Source organism: Strongylocentrotus purpuratus, unplaced genomic scaffold (genome assembly GCF_000002235.5).
Source record: "Strongylocentrotus purpuratus isolate Spur 01 unplaced genomic scaffold, Spur_5.0 spur5_scaffold_14, whole genome shotgun sequence".
Classification (NCBI taxonomy): Eukaryota; Metazoa; Echinodermata; class Echinoidea; order Camarodonta; family Strongylocentrotidae; genus Strongylocentrotus; species Strongylocentrotus purpuratus.
Genome location: NW_022145599.1, coordinates 17,942,510 through 17,966,757, shown reverse-complemented (window position 1 = coordinate 17,966,757; position 24,248 = coordinate 17,942,510). Strand labels below are relative to the sequence as shown.

The following is a 24,248-nucleotide window of genomic DNA, read 5'->3' as shown; positions in this document are numbered from 1 at the left end:
TTCAAAACTTCTACTCTTGAGTTTCTGCTAGATTCAAGATCAAAGTAGCTGGTGATGACAGGCCTACCAAAGTGTGAATCTACGGATCACTAGCTGCTTGCAAATAACCGGTGAAATTAACGTAACCTTCGCACTTGGCAATATTTCCCAATGACGTATGGTTTATATTTGATGAAACAATAGATACAGCAGTTGTATTTCATTCGTAATCATTTGTTTTCAATCGTATAAGGACTTCTGTCTACAATAGTCAAATACCAAAGTGTGAATCTACAGATCACTAGCTGCTTGCAAAGAACCAGTGAAATTAACGTAACTTTCACACTTGGCATTATTTCCCAATGACGTATGATTTATATTTGGTGAAATACTAGATATAGCAGTTGTATTTCATTCAGAATAATCTGTTTTCATGTTTTCAATCGTATAAGGACTTCCGTCTACAATAGTTAAGTGACCACTGGATTGGGAGATATAAACGCTTGCAGCCTTTTCATTTTTGAACATATCAATCTATTTGCTGGGAGTTAGAAATGAAACAAATTATATTCTACACCTCAATATAGAGTAGACACCCTTCCGGCACTCAGCAGACGAATAATGCTGTAATTAGCCTTTGTATTCTAGTAATATTCTATTAATAAACTTTAAATTCTTTAATCACCCCATTATAAACGTTATTATATATAATAGATACTTTTAAACAGCTCCAAACTTCCAAATCATCCTCAACTCACTTTTGAATGATTAATCAACACTTCTATTTAGTATCTGTTTCCAGACATACAACAAAACCACATCTAAAGTCCCCATATGACGGCCAAAATAACACAATGACTCTAAATTAATGTTCAAATCTCTTTCATAAATAAGTTCAAAGCATTCATCAAATGTGTATACTCAATGAGTACCAAATGGTTATGAGTGATGATATCAATCTCACTAGATTGGTCATACATCATTCTTTACAAAGCTAATTGATTCACTAATCCCAGAGGATTGGGGCTGTGAATAGAGTGTATTTGATTTCTTGTGTATGTTTATATAAAGAAACAATGAATAATGAAACAATCATTCAGATTAGCAAATACAATTAGTGAATAAATTGGTTGGTTATGAGACTTTATAATAACGGCTGTCCACTGAGTACTTCAACCACAGCCAATGAAATATGCCTTGGCAGATAAATTTACAGAATAATTCCAAGTACTTCTGATAGATGGTTTTCATTTGTGTGGAGAATATAATGTATAGGCCTCCTGTATTTCTTCTTTATAGGCTACATGTATATGTGTATACTGTTTGCTATTGGATTCAGTGCAAAGATATTAACTTTTAATCCTAATCTGGATTAAAAATGCAAAAATATATACATTTATAGTTTTATATATACCTCAACTAAACACAAGATGTCAATTTTACATAAAGGGTACATGATTTAAATTATAATCTTTCATTGCTGATTAGCATAGGCTTATACATGATAGGAAAGCAGACTGTACTGGCTGACAAGCACTAATTAGGTTCACACATGCTTCGCAGTCTGGTGTAATTAAACAGGTCTACCATATACCAACATAATTACAGCCCCAACGTAAACGATGATGGCAAGATGTTAATTAGTGTGATTGAGTACAACATTGTGTAGATATCAATGCATGGGAGACGTGTACAAGGAAAACAAGACTGGTGATCAATATTTGGAGCCAACATGTCATTAAACTTCATTAATCCCCGTTCAAGCTAGGTATAATTATAGGACAACAAGCAATGTCAGTGACATGCAGGTCTGACTAATAGGAAAGGACCGAGAGGTGTGGGGGAGGTGGGAAGAAGTCAAATATTGATGAGACTGACCGATGCGGACAGTTGGAGATGTGTGAGATAGAGAGAAGAGAAGAGACACAACTGAGATCAAGGAAAGAAATTAGTTCTAAAGAAAGATGGAGGCAGAAAGACAGAGAGGCAAGGGATAAAAAAAGAGGAGGAATTTAAGAAAGAGAGAGAGAGAGAGAGAGAGAAGGATAGAGAGACATAGAAAGAGAGACAAACAAAGAGAGGGGGAGAGAGAAAGAAAGAAAACATCATAAAAGTGAGGATCGGTAAACAGACAGCATGAACACATACTAAACTGAAGTAAATAGAATACTGCTAGATGATTACAACTTTTTTACAGAAAAAATAGAAAATGCCTACATGTACAAGACATCAAAACGAATGGGAGAAAGCAGAGAAAAGATAAACGGACTGAGAGAGAGAACAAGACACTTGTATGTGTGACAATAATCAAGTTTGAAAAGGTGACAAAAGAAAGCCGACAGAGACACGCGGCAAAAGCCGCCGCCGTCAAAGCCAGTAACGAGAATCCAACCACTTCAGTCGGCTGACACATCATCGGTGCATTGCTGGCTCTCGTCTCACATCTGAAGGCACCTCCTGCTAATGAGATCCAAGACTTCCCCCGTCATCAAGTTACTCCCGGCCTATTCCTGGTCTACACATACCATGGGGTGCGAGACCGCCCCCGTAGAGCTTCAATCAGCGCTCCCTCCCTTACTAATTGGGGTTAGAGACGGCGGTTAACCCAGTTTGCACATTCACCTGGTTTGGTTCGAGATGGCGAATGTTAACGCTCCACAACATATCGATGCTGATCGTGATAACTCGAGAAAGAGGAGAGAGTCATTACCGGTTTGGACGACTGCCACAAAAGGATCGTATGGAGAGAAGATTCACATAAAAATGTGCAAACGGTGGGAAACAAATCGCCATGGCGGCAAGATATATAACTACAAATGAAGTTTTACCTAGTTTTACCTACATCGTACAATGGTGACTATAAATTGTGGTGTCTTTTTAATTATAAACCAGAAACTCACAAGTATACCTTTTTACAAACCAAGACCAATTGGGCACCTATTATTTTCATGAGAGAAAAAAATATGAACAAATGAAATTATTTTCTTTCTAACCCCTGAACTTGAGGTGGGGTTTAGGAGGATTTAAGGATAAAAATGCAATCTTAGGATTACCAAATTAATGTCAAATGTAATGATAATACCAACTATTTACCAGAATGGTGCCAACTTCATACACAGAGTTACAGCACGTCTCGTTCTCAACACATGATAAACTGAAAAAGGAGTTATGACTCAAACATCCCAAAACAGTATTTCTCTAAATGTAGTTTGCCCAGTTTCCTTGTTTACTTACTGCTCTTCTTTCTTCCAACTAATTAAAGGAATGAGGTAATGAAAGCATCTCTTGTGGGAGCCACAAAGGCATTAACCCGTAACATATTGTCTATTCAGAGCTGGAAGGGCATAAGTCTGTGCAGAAGTATATGAGGAAACCCCCTTCTGGCTCCAAACAGATGATAATCTTCTAAATATCATCAATGCCCTTTTGGCTCTAAACAGTAGAAATACAGTAGAAACTGAGGGAGGAATTCTGTGGGAATCCTACCAAGGGCATTGGATCTTGATGAGTGAAAACTGTAGGAAGTTCGGGCAAGGATGTGTTACCGAATGACATGTGCTTACTACGCGGAACTAGCAAGGTTGTTACATCTCAAAATAAGCTTATCCCGTGTAAATCTATCCTGCTCTAAGCCTGGGCTAAAGCACAGTCTAATGAAATATAGAGTTAGATTTTAAACTAAATGAATGATAAAAAGTCTGGGACGCCTAGGGGATCAATCCACTTTATCTACCGGTATTCAGCGCTAGAAAAGTGTTAACTTTGTATAATGATAAGAGTTAACGCCATTCTGACTCTGAGCTAAAGACATTTATGCTTTTTTATTTATTCGACAGCACTATTAATGGAGGTCTAAATTGTCATTATAAGGACGAAAGAAAATTCTATACATCGCATTGCCATTCTGCAAATATGTAATAAATAGAAGGTTAAAGAAAATAAAGTGAAGGAAAATAATAAACATTTTCCTTGAATTCTTAGTGAACTCTTCCCTAAAAAGACAACTAGGAGATAATAAAGGTCACTTTTGTTGGATGAAAAACTATTTGCTGACCTGAACTCTAGAATAATATTATTCTATGCTTTTTGAAAATGGACAATGATTTGTGAATCAATACTTAAGATTCATATCTCGCGATCAAATATGAAAGAAATATAACTGCTTTGGCAGGCCGAAAGCTATTCATGTCATAGAAACAGGAGGGAAAGGGTCATTCATAACTTCATTCATATAACATCCAAGTAAACCCATAATTGTAGGTTATGCCGTACGTCATATGACTTCTATAATTCGTCCTTTGAACCCTTTCAAAATGCACCTTGTACACAGAGATCACCTTGAATCTTGATCCATAGAATTATTCCAAATGAGCAATTGGATTAATCCTCCCATATTCTCAAATTGACCTCCCGTTATTCTATCTTTTTTTCTTTCTACGCCCATTCACAACTCTCTATCCTTTTCATGTTTTGTTATTGAGGAGCATCGCAACCCCCCCCCCCCCCCCCCCCCCCATTTCCATCAGACGATGATACATTTCGCTCAAAGAGACACGTACAAAAGGCTGTATACAGATGAAGATCACACACTAGAGCTGGCGAGAATGCACCTAGCACAAAAGCAATGAACTTTTGAACTATATCAAAAACACTTCTCTCCTAAAAATAAAATCTGTCTCTTTCTTCATGTATACTCCCATACTACTAGTGTCATTATTGTTGTGTTTTATTTGAGGCCCTGTGAATCTGATCTGAACCTGATGAGATTGTATCACAGACATCCTACTTGAACCCTTATTCAGACTACAACCTTTTTTGTATAGCTATATAAAAACCATAACCCTACAGCTACAAATTGATTACTGATGTACGCACCAGATCAGTCTACAAACAGTTATGATCAATGCTCATGTGATGGACTTGTTACAGAACAAAAGATTTGAGGTGATTTACATCATCATATCGGGGGAAATATGAAAGAAATTTCCTGATCAGGCAGAGTTTATGAGGTCTAAATATATCACAGACTCTCTTAATATATCAAGTATTGACAGTGAGGCAGCTAAAGTTTTAAGCTAGTACATCAAGAAAAATTTAAATGTTTCATATTCACAACATATTGTCAAAGTCAACAAGATTTATGAAGGCAATCAGAGTCAATGCCATGACATCATCGGTTAAGAAGTCATAAGTGCATCAATCCTGTGTTAAATCAACTTAAATGACACAAGTTTAAATGCCCTTCTGGACCTCAACAGACTATACATTGAATTACACTTATGGGACACATTCAAGATGAGCCTTACATGTATGTAGACGATATTGGTTACATGTCATATTCTAAGGAGAAAACATCCTTGTGACTTTAAAAATGTCAAGCCACAAAAACCAACTACAATCACTTCTTGAGGTGATTGCTCCATCCTATTTTTAGCTCATTACACTCCACTCTGGCAATACCTGATACTCAACTTCTACAGAACTGGTGTAATTTAGATAACCCGTCATCATATCATAAAGATATTAAACTATAGAGCCCTGTGGTGATAAAAACAAACTACTTGATGGAAGCAGTGAGTGCACTACTTTTGGCCAGATTTTTCAGGCTAAGGAATCAATTACATGCTCAGACGTTTGACCTCATTCATTCAAGGTACCCCTAAATGAGATTCATTTCTTTCTTTTCTTGGGATGGTGATTACGGTCGTTATGATTTGGCAGCTGCTTGAGGCTTGAACTTCATCTCAATAGGCCTGTCCTCATCAGCTCGAGATTGCCAAATAGCCCGCTATTTCTGATTCGGGAAATAATGCAGAAGTTACAAATCGCATCTTCATAAGCTCAAGATTGACCTAAAAACTTGACCTCGTGAAATTAGCTCTAGATATTTTGCTCAGCGTTCGCGCATAGTGCGGGTCTTCGAGCTGGTGAATATGCACCAGACAAATAGCGGGATATTTTGCAAACTAGCCCAAGATTTCTTGGGATGATTATCTCGACCAAATATCCCGCTAATTGCAACTTCGGGCTAATGAAGACGCAAATTAACTGGATAATTTGCGATCAGGATAGTTCAAATAGCAGGATATTTGACAATCTCGAGCTGATGAAGACAGGCCTATTTTGGACTTGGATCAGCCACTACTGCTCATCAAGATAGATTCCTTTGGGGAGTGGGGGGGGGGGGGTACAGAGTCTGAGGGCATTTGCAGTTTTCACACAAGAAATCAAGTACTAGTACCGGTAGATTAAAATATGGATACCTTACATAGCAAAAAAGACAAATCTAAATTCAAAAAATGTATATATTGTCTGCAAAGGCATTCAAATCGCTGCTCTTCAAATATGGTATTATAAAGATGGGTGTTGCGATTTTTTTTTTTTAAATTAAGAAAATACCCATCAGAGGTGAGCAACTTTCATGTAGTTCCAGAAAACTCAGAGAGGTCGATTAAAAAGGGATACATTACACCACAGAAAATTTCTTTAGTACAGAAATATCCAAAAAGAACTCACATGAACAGCTAAGATATTTTCTAACTTTCGAGAGCACCATGAATTAAACAACATCACCCGAAAATACATCGGCATGGCTCCTATTCATTTTTAATCTGCGACCCATGTTTGAACCTGCACTAATCACGCCGATTAACTAAACAGGAGCAATGGTGGAACGAGAAATGTCACTTTCATTAACCTGTTATGGTTTATTAATATAAGTTAGCCTGCAGGTAATATTTCTATTAATGACACGTTACAGTAATTGAGGGTTGAGAATAATAGAGGGAGATGAACTACGCATGACTCTTGTTGGAAGTTCAAACCATATATATAGAACCTTATGCTTTTTCATATCGATCAGGCCCATTTAATGACAATGCTCAACGTCAAATAATAACAACAACTATTCAGTCAAAAGCTTGAAAGTGGGTACTGATAACTTTGGAAATGAAAATATAAAGGTGGATTTTATCATCCAAAGGAAAGATGTACGCTGAACTAATTTCCACAAATTTCACTTATGACCCTGAGAATTAAACATTCTCACAAGAGAGAGAGAGAGAATTTTGGATTGCAAAAATATGCTAACAAACAATAAGAACAGATAAAAGTTAGAATAGCCTGCTAATCACGCCCGTAAGAAAACTATAGGCCAATGTACATGAACAACTGTCTCAAAACATTAAGATAAACTGAATATAAACAGTATATATTCAGCTTATTAAATGTAAACAGAGCTAATACAGGGTTCTTGTTAATAGCCGGCAACCGGCTATTTTTTCCGGCTGTAACGGCAATCGTAGCCGGCTGTCGGCACCATAAAAAAAAAAAAAAAAAAAAAAAAAAAAAAAAATCGTTTTTTTTTTTTTATTTATTTTTTTTATTGTTGACCGACTGTGAAAAAAACCCACGCGGGAAGGACTTTCATTTAAAAGAACATTTAGAAGAATGTGTAAGATCATTAATGTAAATTAAAAACAGTAGAGGACCTAGGATAGAACCTTGTGGTACGCCGTGTGTAAAAGTTGGATGAATTATTATTATAAACTACATATTGAGATCTATTACAAAGATTACAACGATTTTCTTCACTGACAAGGTCCTGTAAACGTCAGTTAACCGTTTTTGCCCAGGACTACCTTGTATCATTATCATGTAATTCAAAATTGTAGATTCATCACAAATATGATTGATTTATCAGAAACTATAATGGAGCATTTTCATTTCATATTGTATATCATATGAAAAGTAAGTTATTCAGCCAAAATATTCATGATCTTTATCATTAAACTATGGCTCATACAGTGTGGTCATATCTTCAAAAATAAGGCTAAGATAGCACCAGAGAGCATCTAAAACCCTAAAGCTTCCAGGGCCCTTGGGCGGGCCCTGGACCCCGGCCGCAAGGGACTTCGCGCTTCGCGCTCGTGATGTGCGCTTCGCGCACATGGTGATGTGCGCTACGCGCACAGAGATTTTTCTTTTGCAATTTTAGTAGCCTCCTGTAAATCATAAATAGCCTGCTATCAGAAAAATTAACAAGAACCCTGTAATACATAGGCCTATATTTCTGCAATATTCAAAGGTTCTTAGGTTTTCTAAAAACATTCATATTCTTTGTTTTAGTTAGGATAAGGAAAGCCATTTAATCATGCACAACATTAAGAAAAATGAAAATGTGTATATGTTGACTATTTCTATATAAAAAACGATTTTTAAAAGGGCCTTGCTCTGGTGCATCAAAATGAATAAGGCTTCTTTGTTGTATTTACAAGTCTGTATAGGTTCAGACTGACAGCCGGCAGTTTAATTTTATAAACTAATCCCCTTTGGAGAAAAAGAATGAATGGACTGGAGGGCAGGGAGAGTACATATTGAAAAAAGAAAGAAAGAATATCAAAAGAAGAATTCGCCCTATTATATAACCACGGTGCAGAAAGCGTATTGTGTGACTGAAAACGCAGAGTAGTGTAGTATTGAAATCTGTGCGGAGTAGATCATAATAGACTATATGAAGTGGTTTTGGTTTGATGCATCACAATAAATATAGGCCTGTGCTATGGCTCACAGGCACCAACCTGTCACTCGCAACAAATGACATAGGGTCTGAACTAGCCCCAGTTGTAGACTAATATTTACATAGACCATGTACAATAATGTAGTTATTTTATACTTCAGTAAAGCTGGTTTAGGCTTGATACCAGACATTGCATGTTGGATTGTGTGCTTGACAACCAAACCAGAGTGAAAGAAGAAGATGGTTGGAAGAAGATGGTTGGAAGAAGAGTCATGTTGTTAGAAGACAGAAAGAGGGAAATGAAAGAAGAAAGAAAGGAGAGAAGGGTGCTAGCAGAAGAGTAATACAAGATGGTCATCGGACCACAAGAAATGGAGGAAATAACAGGGACAGAGAGAACGTAAGAGATAGTAAAGGATGAAGATAAAGAAAGACTTAGAAAGGGGAGCATGGATAAAAGATCCAATACTATATACAGGTACTAAAGAAAAGTTGAGAAAAACATATGAGAGGGGGGGGGGGGGAGTAACACGATATATCAAAATTCAATCAAGACTAGGAGGGTCATTTACTGAGTATACATAGAGTACTTTTATTCTTACATTATCAAACATTATCAAACATTAAAGAACCTGCCATTGTCATCTAAAGGATATAAATGGAATAATGATGGCGGATTGAAAAAGAGAGAAGGGGGGAAATAGAGATAGACGAAAGGTGAAAAAGGGACCAAACTAATGACTGCTGCAGCAGAGTGTGACATCAAATCAATTTGCTGGCAAGAGGAAATTATACCAACACATTCCTTTGTGCAGAGGAAATAGGTAAGAAAATAATCAAAGGTTCCTCCCCCCTGGAAAGCAACACAACAAAAATAGGAGCAAAAGGGATTTTGGAGTGTTTTGAGTTCTCCCCTTTTGTTGCGGCTCCGGCACAAAAGCCGCTAGAATGCGGACCCATTATTCCGGCCCCATTATGGAGCTTTACACACCGGATTCCAACCAACTCCCTCCTTCCTTTCTTTGGAGAATACAACGAAATGCTTGTAAACTCTCGCTTTACAAACGCAGAAGGGGGGAAACAGAGCAATTTGAAGATAATCTAGTTCTTCTTGCGTCAGTCAGTTACCAGCTAAGTTACCAAGGCCACCTATGAATGGGGAGCTGAGGATCATTTACAGGGTCCATCTTTCAAACGGCACAAAGTTTATTTTGGTTCCAATTTCACCCAGAGAACAAAAAAATCCAGTAACTTCACACAATTTAAATCTAAATCTCAAAATTAGGATATAATGGTTAATTATGATAATTACGCAATCATGTTTTATACGAACTACCTGTCTAGGTGTTTATATTATTACAATATCACGGCAAGATCAAACAGCATTAAATCCATTAAATGCAATTATGCATTCAGTTTAATAATGTCCAATTGAATGAGCTCTGAAGCACCGATTGAACATGGTCACAAATTTTGATATTATTTTAACCTTCAGAGCATTTCATCTTTTAACAGCTAGAAGGACATACTGAAACTCTATGCAACAGGATACAGGTTAACGCCCTGTGGCTTTCGGTAAACAATTTAATAATTCAGGTTATGTTCTCCCCCATATGGTCCTATTGCATGTACTGAATTGTGTTGCTTAGGAACCCATTCAGGGAAAAATGAAAGAAAATGAAACTCTTCCCATGAACTTCTCTTTCTCCACCTCCAAACTCTCCTTCCTTCCCGCATGATCATTAAGACAGAGGGGTAGAAAAATACGAAAGGAGGCTTATGGCAAAATTGGATGAAAATACGAGGAAAGCACGGCTAGCATCTCCTTAAAAGGGTACGAAGGGCGAGCCCTCAAAATTGCCGGGAGACTCTGGGATTTCCAGAAATAAAGTCGGTGAGAGATGCGAGCTCAGATTTGGTCAGGAGAGGGTATGGATGGTGCTGAGGTGGTCGAGATTTTCACACGAGGAACATGCCTTAATGGCCCATGAATTTAGAATAAGACATGATTTCTACAGGCACCGATAGTCATCGGTAGTTAAGTCTCCACTAAATGACTCAAAAAGACCATCTTGTTCTTACTTTTTCACACATAAAATGGTCCATGTCTTCAAATGTACAAAGTGAAATAGGAATGGAAGATAATTAACTGCCGTCTGATAAAAAAGAAACATACTGTCTAATATGTTGTTTCCTATTTTGGTGGCTTTATAATTTGGGACTTAGTTCAGTGTGACAAGTTTATCTTATCTTTTGTTGTTCTTAATACACCAGTTTGTATCAAACAGGGAGGGGTAAAGGGGAGGATCGAGAGGGGAGGGAGAGAGGGGTGCAAGATAACAAGGCAAAGAAGTTGCGTTCTGTATAGAGCACCAAATGTCCTGAAATATTCTGGTTGCCTTTCTGGTTGCCTTTCTGGTTGCCTTTCTGGTTGCCTTTCAATGATCACAGTGATTGCACAACACCTGACATTGGCAATAGTCAACCATAACCACCTCCATGCAGAAAACCCAGGGAGATATCGGCCCTGTGTTGAAATAATGCCCTTTCGCCCCTACGCAGGAAGCACATAAATAATATTCTTGTGAAATAGGACAGCACAAACTGACAGAGGGTTTTCATTCCTTCCTTTTCAACTTATTCCTCACAGCAGCACAATGCATAGTTCTGTACATAGAATTGTATTTCCTCCAATCTCTTCTGTACCCTGTTCTGTGAATGACAATATGTGCTATAAAAGTCTCCCATTTCTTGAGTACAATCAATAAGCTTTCCCTGGTCATGTCATGAATAGAGGCCATGTTTGCTTGTGAGCTCACACCAAAGTGACTTTGGGCCTTCAGACTGCCCCTCTTTGTGCCTCTGCTCTGTGCACTTGCTTGACTCTGCATCCCTGCATCCCTGGTCATTTCACGGGTCCTACCTGCACTTGACACATTACCCTTTCACACTGACCCCCTCTCCCAAGTGACTTTGGGCCTTAGGTCTGCCCCTCTTTGTACCCCTTTGGGCTCAACTTTGCACCCCTGGTCATTTCACAGGGTCATTCTTCTACTTGACACATTATCACCCTTTCACACTGCCCCCCCCCCCCCCCCCCCAAGTGACTTTGGGCCTTCGTTCTGCACCCTTTGTACCCTTATGTACCCCTTTGGAGGCAACTTTGCACCCCTGGTCATTTCACAGGTTTATTCTTCTACTTGACACATTGTTAACCTTTCACACTGTTTTCACCCCCCCCCCCCCCCCCCTCACCCCCAATTGAAGTGATTTGGGGAATTTGGCCTGTCCCTCTTTAGGCTCAACTTTGAATACCCCCCCCCCCCCCCCCGATCATTTCACATGATACTTCTGGCACTTGACACATTACCTTTCACATTGCCCCCCCCCCCCCCCCCCCCTTCCCCCCCCCCCCCCCCCCCCCCCCAGGCCCCACCCATAATGACATATATACTCCTGGCTCTAAACATACAGTTTCGAGAAGGTGACACATTTGCCATGAGACAGCTATCCATTGTTACTGAAATTATAGAATCGGACCAAATGGTCAAATAGGCAACAATTTTTGTTCTTAAGTATCACTGGATATCACAACCACTCAAACATTAAGTACTGTTGACAATAATACAAGTGAAGAAATCTCAAAGCCCTGGATGTACTGACATACTACATGAATATGCAGGTAGCTATTTGATATGCCTCTTCAAGAAAGGAGTGGAAATTCTTTTCTCATATTTCATTTCTACTTTTATGCACTTACCTGGTAAGTAAGTACTATGAAATATAACCCATTTGTAAACATGAAAGGGAGATCATTTCAACAAAACAATGTTGTTTGGGCTCGACAGTCCCTACAATTCCTACAGACTAGTCTAGAGGGCATATGGGATATTTCCCTTTCTGTAAAAAATGAGTGTTTGCAAACAAATCTGACAATTATTCTATGAATTATGGTTCCAAATTCTTGGTCTATTGCAGCCAAGATAAAAAATTAATGGGGGAAAAGAAGTATGTCAAAGAGTTAACCCCCCAAGAAAAATCACATAAAGCAAAGGAAAGCTAGACAAAATCACAAAAGCTGATATTTCTGTCCTCTTTCTTATCCACATGTATAAAAGAAAATGCATAAATCACAGACACTTCACCAGTTTTTAGACATTATTTCCTGTCATTTATAGAGTATACAATACCCCATCATTTCATAAAATACCAAACTTTCTAGTCTAACCTTCTAGACCCTTACACAAACGAAAAACATCCTTAATTCCTTTGATATGAGACACTGTCTGAGGGAACAGCATTATGTCTTGGGAGTGTGTCTGAAATGATACATTTAATGGAAAAGTAACTAAAGTTTTTCTTCAAAGTACAACAATTTTGAAAAAAATGAAGTTGATTTTGAAATATCAGCTCATTAAAATTGCAGTCTGAGAGAACAACTAGCCCACACAGGATGTTTATTTGAACTGTGGACCCTGGAATTGAGGCTATGTAATAACAGCCAGCTCCCCCACAGATTCCGCAATATGGGGCTATCAGTAAAATATTCTTTTCATATTCTTTTGATTTCCTTTAAAAGGTGACCAGGTTCACTCAGGTAAGCCATCCAATATCCTTCGCAATCTTCGGAGTCAAAACAACCGCCTTGGTATGATATGAGCTCGTAGAGAAGTATCTTGGAATAGAAAGGGTTATCAGAAATGTCATAACTCGTACCAGCATTATTGCTATGCATTGACAAGCAGTGTCCTGGCTATTAAAGCTGCTAGATTCTGTTAGAGTTTGGCTGCACTTTTCCTACATGTTATAACATCTACTATTTTTTCCTTAAATCATTGATTTAAAATACTTTGAGAACCTGTGATCAAAATATAAATGATGCAGAGTGATTGTGTGAACTGTATTGCCATGGATACAAGGTAGCTCTAGTTTCACATCACCAGGGATGATGTGACAAGACCGATGCACACCAAGTGCAGAATTTAGGACAAAATTCTTCTAAATCTGTAAAAGAGCTGGTAGATCGTTTTCCATGAAGTGAGATAGACCTGTACTTGAATTTCGATTTCCTGATACTGCTGCTATTTTAGACATCCTTCTGTTCAATTAGATTTTGAATTTCATCCTGTTAATCTGCCTTAATCCCCCAGATGTTTACAAAATAAGGTCATATACTCGCTGCAAATTTTTTATCTGAAGACATCCCGCCCACTGCTGGGTTTCATAAAAGACTTTTCAAGTTTATGAGATATATTTTAATTTGGTAGCTTTAAAAATAAAAATAAATTAATAGCTTTCATGTTGTTGTTTTTTTGTTGTTTTTTTCTCAATAGATCTCTAGTCCCAAACAATACACTTAGTGATACACTGATTTCTTTTAAACCAGATAGATACTACTTTCCATGGAAATGTTAAACATGGGTAAAATGACTTCTCAGGAAATTGAATCCTGCATGACCTTTTCAAAAGTTGCAATTATCGTTTATTGATAACAGATGGAAGATATACACAGCAGCAATAAGTCGGAGAAGTCTCTCAAGTCTCAACTCATCCCATCTTGCGAGGATGAAATACTTCATGTAAACAGTTGTCCGTTTCCATCTTTGATTGAATGCATCAAAATCTGATCCCCAGAAGCGACACTTGGTAATAAAAGACCTTGGTTCAGGCATAAGATGTGGGTGGATTGCATTTTATATTCATAACAATCCTCCTTCATCATGATGTTGTAAAGGTCACATACATGTTATTCTTGGAAACCTACATGAACTCAGGCTGCGTTCATGCTTAAATTTTGAAGGCAGAATGAGCGATCTGAAACGCTCATCGTAAACGCTCATCGTGATCGCAGTTCCACGATGTAGTGTTCATGCTTACTTCTCTGGCTCCCCCAGGCAATTCTCAGTGTGTGGCCTTAATTGGTCTTCCAGCTGGATTCGCAAACCTTCACTGTGCATGCTACGTAGACCCACTAGAGGTCAGTGCGTTGACCCCATTTAAACGCGTTTACAAATTGTAAACGCATCTTTTTGTGAGTTTACGATCGGCGATCGTGATCGCCGTTTTTCGGTGATTCTACAAAAGTGAGCTAAGACGCAACCGTGTTTTAAACTAAACGCGTAACAGATGCCTGATTCTGGCCGTCAAAATCAAGCATGAACGCGCCCTTAGATTCCATCTGCTGACAGCCAGTAGGATGGTAACTCCATGTAAAATACTAATGCCCTTCAGGCTCTTAGCAGATGATTTGATTTGGCCTTCATATTTATTTATTTTTAACCGATAACATATACATGTAATGATATTACATAAATAAACTTGTGATTCAGGACAAAAATCCTACTGAAACATCTGCTGGAGATGCAAACTGGTGAAGTCTATGACATGTGAGCCATCATATTGTTGATGTAATGTCATTTCAAAACAATTGGGACAAACATCACTGAGATTCAAAATCAAGTCCAGATTTTTTTTACATTTCAAACCTAGACACTGCTGCATTTCCTACATTTCAAATAATCATCCATACAAAATTTGCATGGAAAATAGAGAGCTTTATTTTCAAGTAAATGATGCATTTCCTAAGTTTACTCCATAACTATTAAATTTAGAATTAGATTCTCCTCTGCCCCCCCCCCAAAGGAAACTATGGCAGGTTATGTAAATACCTGTTAGTTATTAATCCTAATGATTTATGACATGAGCATGACATCGCTATCAAAACTTCTACCACAAAGAAACGCCAGCAGACAATGGATGGAAAAATGTAAGATTTTTCAAGCAATAAGTTGTAAAACCATGTGACAAAGCAATTGTCAGAAATCTGAGCTAGACCTTTGATTCAAAATCAACATTGCATGCAAGGCCGTTTCTCTTCCCTCTCAAAAATCAAAAGAGCTCTACAAAAGTTTGTCATGCTCTTTGAACAAATATTGTGATAATCGAATCCATCCTTGAATAAGCTTTTATTTAAAAATCAATAAAATGTATTGTCAAAAGTAATGGGAAAGCAATAAATATTATAAAAGCAGGACAGATTGCATTGCAAACAAATGGTTAGGCCTACATGTACATTACATGTATATTACATACCGGTAATGTCTATTCTAACACATTACATTATAATCGATGTACATATCTTGTAAATTACATGATTCATAATAAGATGACTCCTTTCCACTGTGTATTAGTTGACTGATATTTTCATGAGTTGAATCCATGCACTACCTTCATCTATTTGTGTAAAGTCGACATATTTACCCCTAGATTACCAATAACATTAAAGATGACAAATTCACCTGATGGTTGTATCATGTTGAGAGCCCATGAGCAGAGACCTGCCCTAATAATAGCAAGTAAAATGATACAATGAATTCCTAATTCTTATTCCATTGTTACGTAATAATATTTAACACAAAATGAACAAATAATACATACTTCCAATCCAATTTTATCCTCATTCTTTCTCTTCTTTCATTACTTACTATTTCATTACTTCTGTATATAACCACACAGACAGGACACTTCATTTACAGGTAGCCAGAAAAACATGGTCCCTCCAAATTGTCAGTCAAGGCCCCAAACTTTCACAATTTAACATGCATGCTTGCATCTCTTTGGTACAAGCCCGAAAGATGTCAATGCTGACCCTAAACGATAGTTAGCATCGAGCCCTAATATAGGTCAGCATCACTTGTAAGTGTAGAGACATGTGTATTTGTATTTTATTTTCACTAGGGAGGGGCACCGATTCTTTCCTTCAATGGGATACGAATGGGGAGAAATAATACTGCAAAGTATCAAATATCATGCCCTTCTTATCCCTAATCATCTTATAATGTCCGAGTAAGCTTTCCGTATCCCCTACAACATCCTGTTTGGATCATATTTTTGTTAAACTTGCTCTTTCTTAACAGTTAGGGCTGAACCAATTTATTTACAGAACTAAACCAATTTATTTGCAGATCTATGTAAAGTTATTTTTTAATATTCAAATAAAATATTTTAAAAATCTTAGAATTTTTTATTTATTTTCTATTTATTTCCAAAAATAATTTTCTAACCCTCACAAGGTCCATCAAAGTTCCAATTATCACTCATTCAATGAAAGTAATTTTAGATTTACCATACAATCTCTAAAAATAAGGGGGAAGGCTTGTAAAGGCATACAAAAGAGTTGTTAGTATCTGGCAAAAACAAATGCTACATTTTCATCATTTAACTTTAACTTGAAAATCATCAGCAACTAACCAAGTATTACATCAAGGCACAAAACCAGCCCATAGGGTTTGATACATACAGTACATATAACTTTTTTTTTTTTTAATTTTAATTTTTAATGCTTTTTTTGTTGGGGGGGGGGGGGTTGTTTTTGTTGCTTTACCAAATATATTGCTTAAAGATTATTCTTATACTGCATGTATTTGGCTAATTTTCCCCAATTTATCCTGGCATTGAATCCCTTTCATGTGGAATTTTGCCAAACAGGCTCCCGTTTCCTTCATCTGACAAAAACTTTTCACTGTTTTCACAGAAAATGACAGGGAGGAGATTAACAAATCCAAACACAACACCGACCATTTATTGATTACACCCCTGCCAATGTCTTTTTCTCCTCCCGATCTCATCACAAATACAAAAGGTTTCCGCTTGAAGCATCTCGTAATAGATGTTTCCGAGTACCACCGTGTCCGGTACTCCTAACATTCCAAAGGTTGGCATGCTTAGTCCAACTTGATGCTCTTTATGGGTTTTTTTCTTTCTTTCTTTCAAGCTTGAGTAAAATACAGGTACAGTTTATATGGCATATAATGCCTTTGCAGTTGAAACAGGATGTCGGGGCTCTTTTGATATACTTTCCAGAGTAATACTGCTCCTTGCTGCCGGTATTTTTCACTGCTTTGAATAATTCTACATTCATTGGTATCAATAAAGCCAGTATTTCCATGTATTATCATACAGTATGTTTCATACAACTTATTGTATAGAAATTAAACGAGTTTCCACTTAGCTTGCCATAATACTTTTCAAGATTTTTTTTTTTTTTTTTTAAACAAAACTTATGCAATTTATTGCGTTCATAAACTTTAGTCACATAATAACTTACAAAAATGCAAGCCAAACTGAAAGGTTATGTTGATGATCTTATCTTTATGATACTAATGACCATAATTGACATACCAGTGAGCCACATGACCTGTGGTCAAGTGACCTAATGACCTCATAATGAGCTTTCTATATTTGTGTTTAATAAATAGAAGGGGCATGGTCAGAACACTTACAACTACACAAGTATTTGTCATCCTGTCAAAATGACAGAAACCTGCCAAGAAATTTATGAAAGATATATTTCTTATCTACACACCATCTTTACGCCCAGGCCTTTGTGTTTGCGGAGAAAGAAACTTTGTACTTTTATGGTAACTGCTCAGGTAAGAGTAAATAAAAGATAGCCATATACAAGTTTGCAAGTGTGTACAATAACGTCTAAGAGTAGGCCTACGAGTACATGGAGAAGAAAATACATGAAATCGTTTGAAAATTACGCTGCAATTGTATTTTTTTCTGATTAATTTAAATAAAGTTAATCAACATATAAAATGTATTTGGCAACATGGTTAATCCAGGGCCTACAAAACAACAGGCACCTGGGGCATAATTATGGGCACCCAAAATCTCACTCAGGAACCCCAGGATTTTTACAAGAGGCACATTGCATATAGACTCATATTAGTTCAATGTGGACCCATTTCCAAACAAAATTAGAGTGTAACCCGGCTAATCGATAATGATATTATCAATTTTACCAATATTATCAAAATCACCTAGCTGCTCAGTGCCAGGCAGATGTATTGTTTCATACTATTAAACATGAGAACAGGTGAAGAAACAAAGAGAGTACAAAGTCTATGGTGGTAGTGGACTCCATGTATTGGTGAATTTACAGTTTACATTTACAGAAAGGAATGATATCATTTTTTGCATCTTGAGAGATCACAAATAATGACTAAGAACTGTTATACTACTCAAATGTTAAAAATTAACAGAAGAGGGATGGATTAAAAAGATAGTTTAAAGGGAATTTGGAGCTCCTACAATTCAAAACCCATCTGCATGCAAGTCATGTATGATGTGTTTGGATGACGGCTGGAGAGATAATGTACCTTGTAGCATGTCATGTAGGCCTATATTTGAGGAAAATATTTCATTTGACAGCAAGGTAATATAAAAAAAGGCATGGTAATACCAAAAAAGGCAAGGTAATACCAAATAAGGCAAGGTAATATCAAATAAAGCAGTAATGAAGCAACCTTTCCTATTAATTCCTTTTTAAGTATAAAGAAAAAAATTGCGCCATCTGTTTATCCCGTCACAAATCTCTGGTATCTAAAAAAACTAAAAATTTATTACACATATTAGGTTCATTATACAGTATATGATGCAGATAAAGAATAACAGACCTTCACCCTTAATTCAAGGCAATTAAGGAATTTATCAGATTACTAACAAAACAGATATATAAATCTCTATCTATTAGTATTACTGATTTTAAAAAAAGACAGGAAAAAGAACCCAGATTTGGCACGAAATGAGAGGGAGAGAGTCGCTGTTGTTATTGCCATCATTTTAAGTCATGGACAAAATAAATCTCTCATTATTTTGATAGACAAAGCCAAAGGTCACCTGAAAAATATTAATTTGGTGACAAAAATCCGGAACAGCTATAACTACTCCTCGGAAGTTTGCTGCCACTGTCATATCCTGTCTGGACAAACAAAATAAGCCGCAAAAATTTGACAACTCTAGAAATTGATACAAGTCCAAGTGTATCAAATTCTTACAATCAAGGCTATGGATATATTTATTTGATAAAATTAGACTACAAAATAACTAAGTAAATACAAAAAAAGAGGCAGGTTTAAATGTATTTATTACACCAAGTCAAGGACATTCTATTCTGGATTGCATTAGGCATGCAGAATGACTATTCTATGAAGGAAATGCGGGTTTAAAATGAATCAAATTCTCAAAGTCAAGGACAAATTTTCTATATTTTGCTCAAATTTATCATCACTGGATAGCATTTCTTCAATATGAATAGCTGAGTATTTATTTAAAAAGGGAAACCTCTCTCCTGCCTCTGTTCTATAATTAAAGGCTATCAATTTACATATTAATCATGAATTGAAGAAATGTACTTGGCCAAGAAGATACTCAAGGGAAATCGATCAAGAAAATAAAAACTCCACAAGTTTGAAGGCCATTTGTGGTCTTCAAATCATGTCGATCATTTCTAAAACCTTACTTGTTCAATCTAAATGGAATGCATAACTGCCAAAGATGATTTAAAAAGGACTTACAAAGTACTTTACACAGAGGAAAAGGTTTTTATTTAAATATAAACCTTACCTGCCTGAAATACAATATTTCACCCACTTACTTACTACTTCAAATGACAACGGAAAATATGCAATACTGCGTTGGATAAGTGCCAAAAATAGTACTATGGTATTGATATGTGAAGCATACATAACAAGAACTATCTTTCAGTAACAGTTCAAGAATGCAAACGTGTATAGGATTGTGAATGAAACTACAATAGATAGAAATACGCATTCTCTTCTCGTTTATCACGTGACAATTCAGAAGAAATTTTGTTGCGGTTGTAAATAATTTGGGCAAATCTATTATGTAAGCCAAATGTCACAAATATTTTGCATGTAATGATTCTTTTTTAAACCTTAGTTTATTGGTAGCAAACTCGGCGTCACTGAAACCTTACTATCATAAAGAAATACAAACTGAGATCTCATTTTCTGTGAATGGTTAAATTTCCAGTCATTTATTTTTGTTATATATACATAAGTTTTGTTCTCAAGCTAAGAAATCCAAACAAAATCCACAATTTAAGTCAAAGGAATTTTAGAAAAAACTTGAGATGAGGAATGATTTCAAGTTATTTGAAAATAAGTCCTTTTATAAATCAGAAATTGTTGAAGTTACTTACATCACCAAAAAAATATGTCAATATTTTGATCCCTTTTCATTTTATAATCATACTTATTGAATAAAAAAAACAAGATCAGATCTGCATTTTAAAGCCTTTTTTACTATGACTATGGTGATTCCTTTCCAATAACCAATTCATCTCTTCACCAATAGACCCTTCAAATCATTTTGGCTTAATTATGTTCCATCAAAATTGATCCTTCAAACACCATGAAGGCTTCAGGCCTTCAAATGTGGCACAGATTAGGCGTTACAGCATCAAAGAGCCCAAAGCCTTGATTCTAGCCTAATGATACATCAAGTTAAAAAAGCATCATAAATGCTCCAAATTTACATTTATAGGTCAGGATAGATTATCTAAATATACCATATTAAATGCCTCAATTTGATTTTCTTGCTGGTTCCTCACACAAAATCACATGCTGATAACCTAATCTAGATTGATTTCTAATGACGTATAGAACAGCCACTTTTAGAAGAGAGATTTTTTTTCCTCTAAAATTGCATGTGTTTACACAAATCACATGTTATAAATAAACACCGCCAAAAATGTTTACTTTGAATCATGTCCTCTTTTTTTTCTGATGAGGAAGGGAGATTATGAAAATAATGCATCAGTTGGAGTATATATCATAGAATATAGTTCATAAATCATAACACAATTTTGTTATCAAAAAGGATAAGACCAGCTGTTGAAATATTTGGGGTGCTTGTTGGAACACATCAATCTCGGGTAAAATGTTTCAAATTAAAAGAGTAAATATGCTCTATGCATAAAAATGTATGCACAAAAATGTTTACATTTTCAAGTTGACATTTTCAAGTAGATGTACTTAGAGAAAGGTGGATGGGGAATGTTACAATTTGCAATGATTATTTGTAAACGAATGCATTTCTGAAGAACTCGATCTTCAAACATCCTAAGTCCTTGGGGTAGAAATTCCATTATGATTATCATATATACTTTAACTTGCATCAACAAAATATATTAGCAATTATTTTCCATTCTTACAATACATATTACAAACTGCTTTTTATTAATTGTTTTCTTGCTGCATCTCATAGTTTATTGATAAATATAATTTACTTTCATTGAGATCTTTAGAAAACATATTGAAACCTCAGGATACCTTATACAAATACTTTATATATATATATATATATATATATATATATATATATATATATATATATTCATGTACCCCATGGGTAGTGAGTTTAAAACAAACTTTTTTTTTTAAATTTCAATATTCATGGAGCCCATGGATTAGAAATTGAATAAATATCATTTTATTTTTTATCATCAAGAGTTCCATTTCTGCTTTAATCCTCAAGGTCAGCTGGGCCTAGCCTTCCGATGTGTCATACTGCATCTGAGAAACATTTCATTTAATCCCCACAAGGCTCTCAATCTCTTTGAAGATGTCATAAGAGAAGTATCATCGGGCTTGACAGATTACAATCCCTGGGTAGCGTCAGGAGCGAGTGACTGACGCAACAAGCAAAATGAATACATGGTTGGCTCTGACACCGATTAGGAGAGGGGAGATTAGGAGGGGGCAAGGGGATTTGTTGGAGGGATGTGGGAGGGGGTGGGCTTGATATTAATGATATATTGAAGGAGGTACTGTGGGATTTAGCAGGTGGTTTATGATCACGAGGAATCACATTGACAAACTTTTGAGACTATTAATATGAAATATGATTTTAAAAGAGTAGGCACAATTCCCAATTCTTTCACTTTTTGGATGAAATATGGATGAGATTTGATCTAATTTTCAACATATGCATGCCTATCTGACATCATATCCTTGCTACAATTTTAAGCAAGTGGATAGAGGCCCCACCAAGACAGAACTAACATCCTTGGCAATCAGTCAATGAACAGAGCATATAAAGAAAGGGGCAAATGTTAGCAAACTGATAACACTTCATGAAAATTAAGTAAATGGAGACCTGTATATTGATATTGATATGATAATTTCATGTCCAAATATTTATACTTTCAACTTTAATCGCTGTTAATTTATAATCATGGTAAAGGCCTGAATTTCATTTGTAAAAGATTTGTGTCAAAATATTGTATCAGAGGTTTTATTCATTACAGCACATTCATTGACAAATGATGATTACACAAGATCTTTTTTTCTTCTTCATTTATGGTTGCCTTTTAAGAAGTAGCAGGGGGAGTCACCACTATTCCTAACCTTTTCATTCTAATTTTCAATTTCCAATCATTTTCTAACCATTATTCTCTGTATTCATTCTTTTATTCTTTTGAAGTTGTTGCCACTGCTACTGGTGATTCTATTGCCGTTTCCAGTTGAAAACACACGTATACAATCAATGATTCACACACTATAATCATCCCTGCTCTGTTACTGTACACCCATCGTAGCAGGTTACAAGAAAGAAATTTTCCATTCTTAGGAATATACGGGGGGGGGGGGGGATTAATTAGCACCTTGTGTATCAGACACGTCTCATTAAGCCATGATAATGCACCCCTTCGAGATCAAGGGATCTCACAGCTTAGAAGGGAAACCGAGTCATCGAGATGTGTCATTATATACTTGTAATCTGTCATTTGCATCGGTGGAAGATTCACGTGAGTATTCACTGCTGATCAAAGAGAGGTTTCTCACGCACAAAATACGATCTTAAAGACTTTCAAGAAATCATGTTCCGATTATATAAAATAAATAAATAAATAATAAGTAAGAAAAACTAAATAAAATAAAATAAATGAATTAATTAACAACTAATGCTATAATCAAAGGCATTTAAGAGCTCTTTCTATAGTGCCAGGAGCACAATTTGCCAGGAGCACAATTTCCCTGAAACGCTGTATATTTTGAGTATTGGCACTCTTCATTTCTAACAGACTCATACAAAAAAGTAACAGTATCAAACAAATACGCAGCTTGATTTACTTTTGAATGTGTGAAGCATTCAGTTATCTTTTAATACAGGGCATGTAATTTATACATTGTGGACAAAAATATGAACAGCTTACACTGCATCATGGGTGCTTTCATTGCATAATTTTACTTTTTTAAACCTCATCATATTTTGTCTAAGTAAAGAATAACATTTTCTGATATGCGATGTATTTTAATGAGACTTACCCTGTTCCTGGACATTGGGTTGTCAAAGTCGATGCCTGGAGCAACAAAGAGGTAGCCACATTGAAGAGCTTTCTTTGGTTTCTGTAAAAACAAAAATAGAAGAAGAATAAGATTAATAAAACATCAATAAACCAATCAAGTAATAAACTTTCTGTAAAACAAGTGACATCATAACAAAAAATATGGGGTGAAATGCTAGGAAGTAGTGAGTTAGTGATTTGTTTCATGTCAATTGGCCCAAATAAACCTCACTGATAAAATCAAAATTAGGTCATCTAATTACTACATTGGGACTTTTGGATATACTAATGGCTGTCATTATCTCTACAGGTCAATTACTGTCAAGGGGGAAATTCAGATTCATTGAAAATATGGATTCCTGCATTATTCGGTTATGTGTATGCATCATTTGAGAAACAATAAAATTGTTAATAGCAAATGAAATGATGATGAATGCCCCCCCAAAGAAGAAACATTAATATTGACTACCATACTCTATTGAAATAGAGGTCTCTTAAGATATAAATGCGTCCCTGAATATGACAAAACAACACATCAGTACAGTTTGAGCAGAACAGGCAGAACAGATTTAAGTTAACTTTGAAACCTAAAAA

General features: G+C 36.1%; 1 protein-coding gene across 2 annotated transcripts in view; it reads right to left on the bottom strand.

The window, feature by feature from the left end:
- Positions 1-23,735, bottom strand: part of LOC100893707 (myosin phosphatase Rho-interacting protein) — a 93,130-nt gene extending 69,395 nt beyond the window's left edge. For both annotated transcript variants that reach the window (XM_030984351.1, XM_030984352.1), the window contains exon 1: positions 23,635-23,735. In XM_030984351.1, the coding sequence (XP_030840211.1) occupies positions 23,635-23,649 (15 nt within the window). In that variant the 5' untranslated portion in view covers positions 23,650-23,735. The remainder of the gene's footprint in view (positions 1-23,634) is intronic.
- Positions 23,736-24,248: the final 513 nt, after the last annotated feature.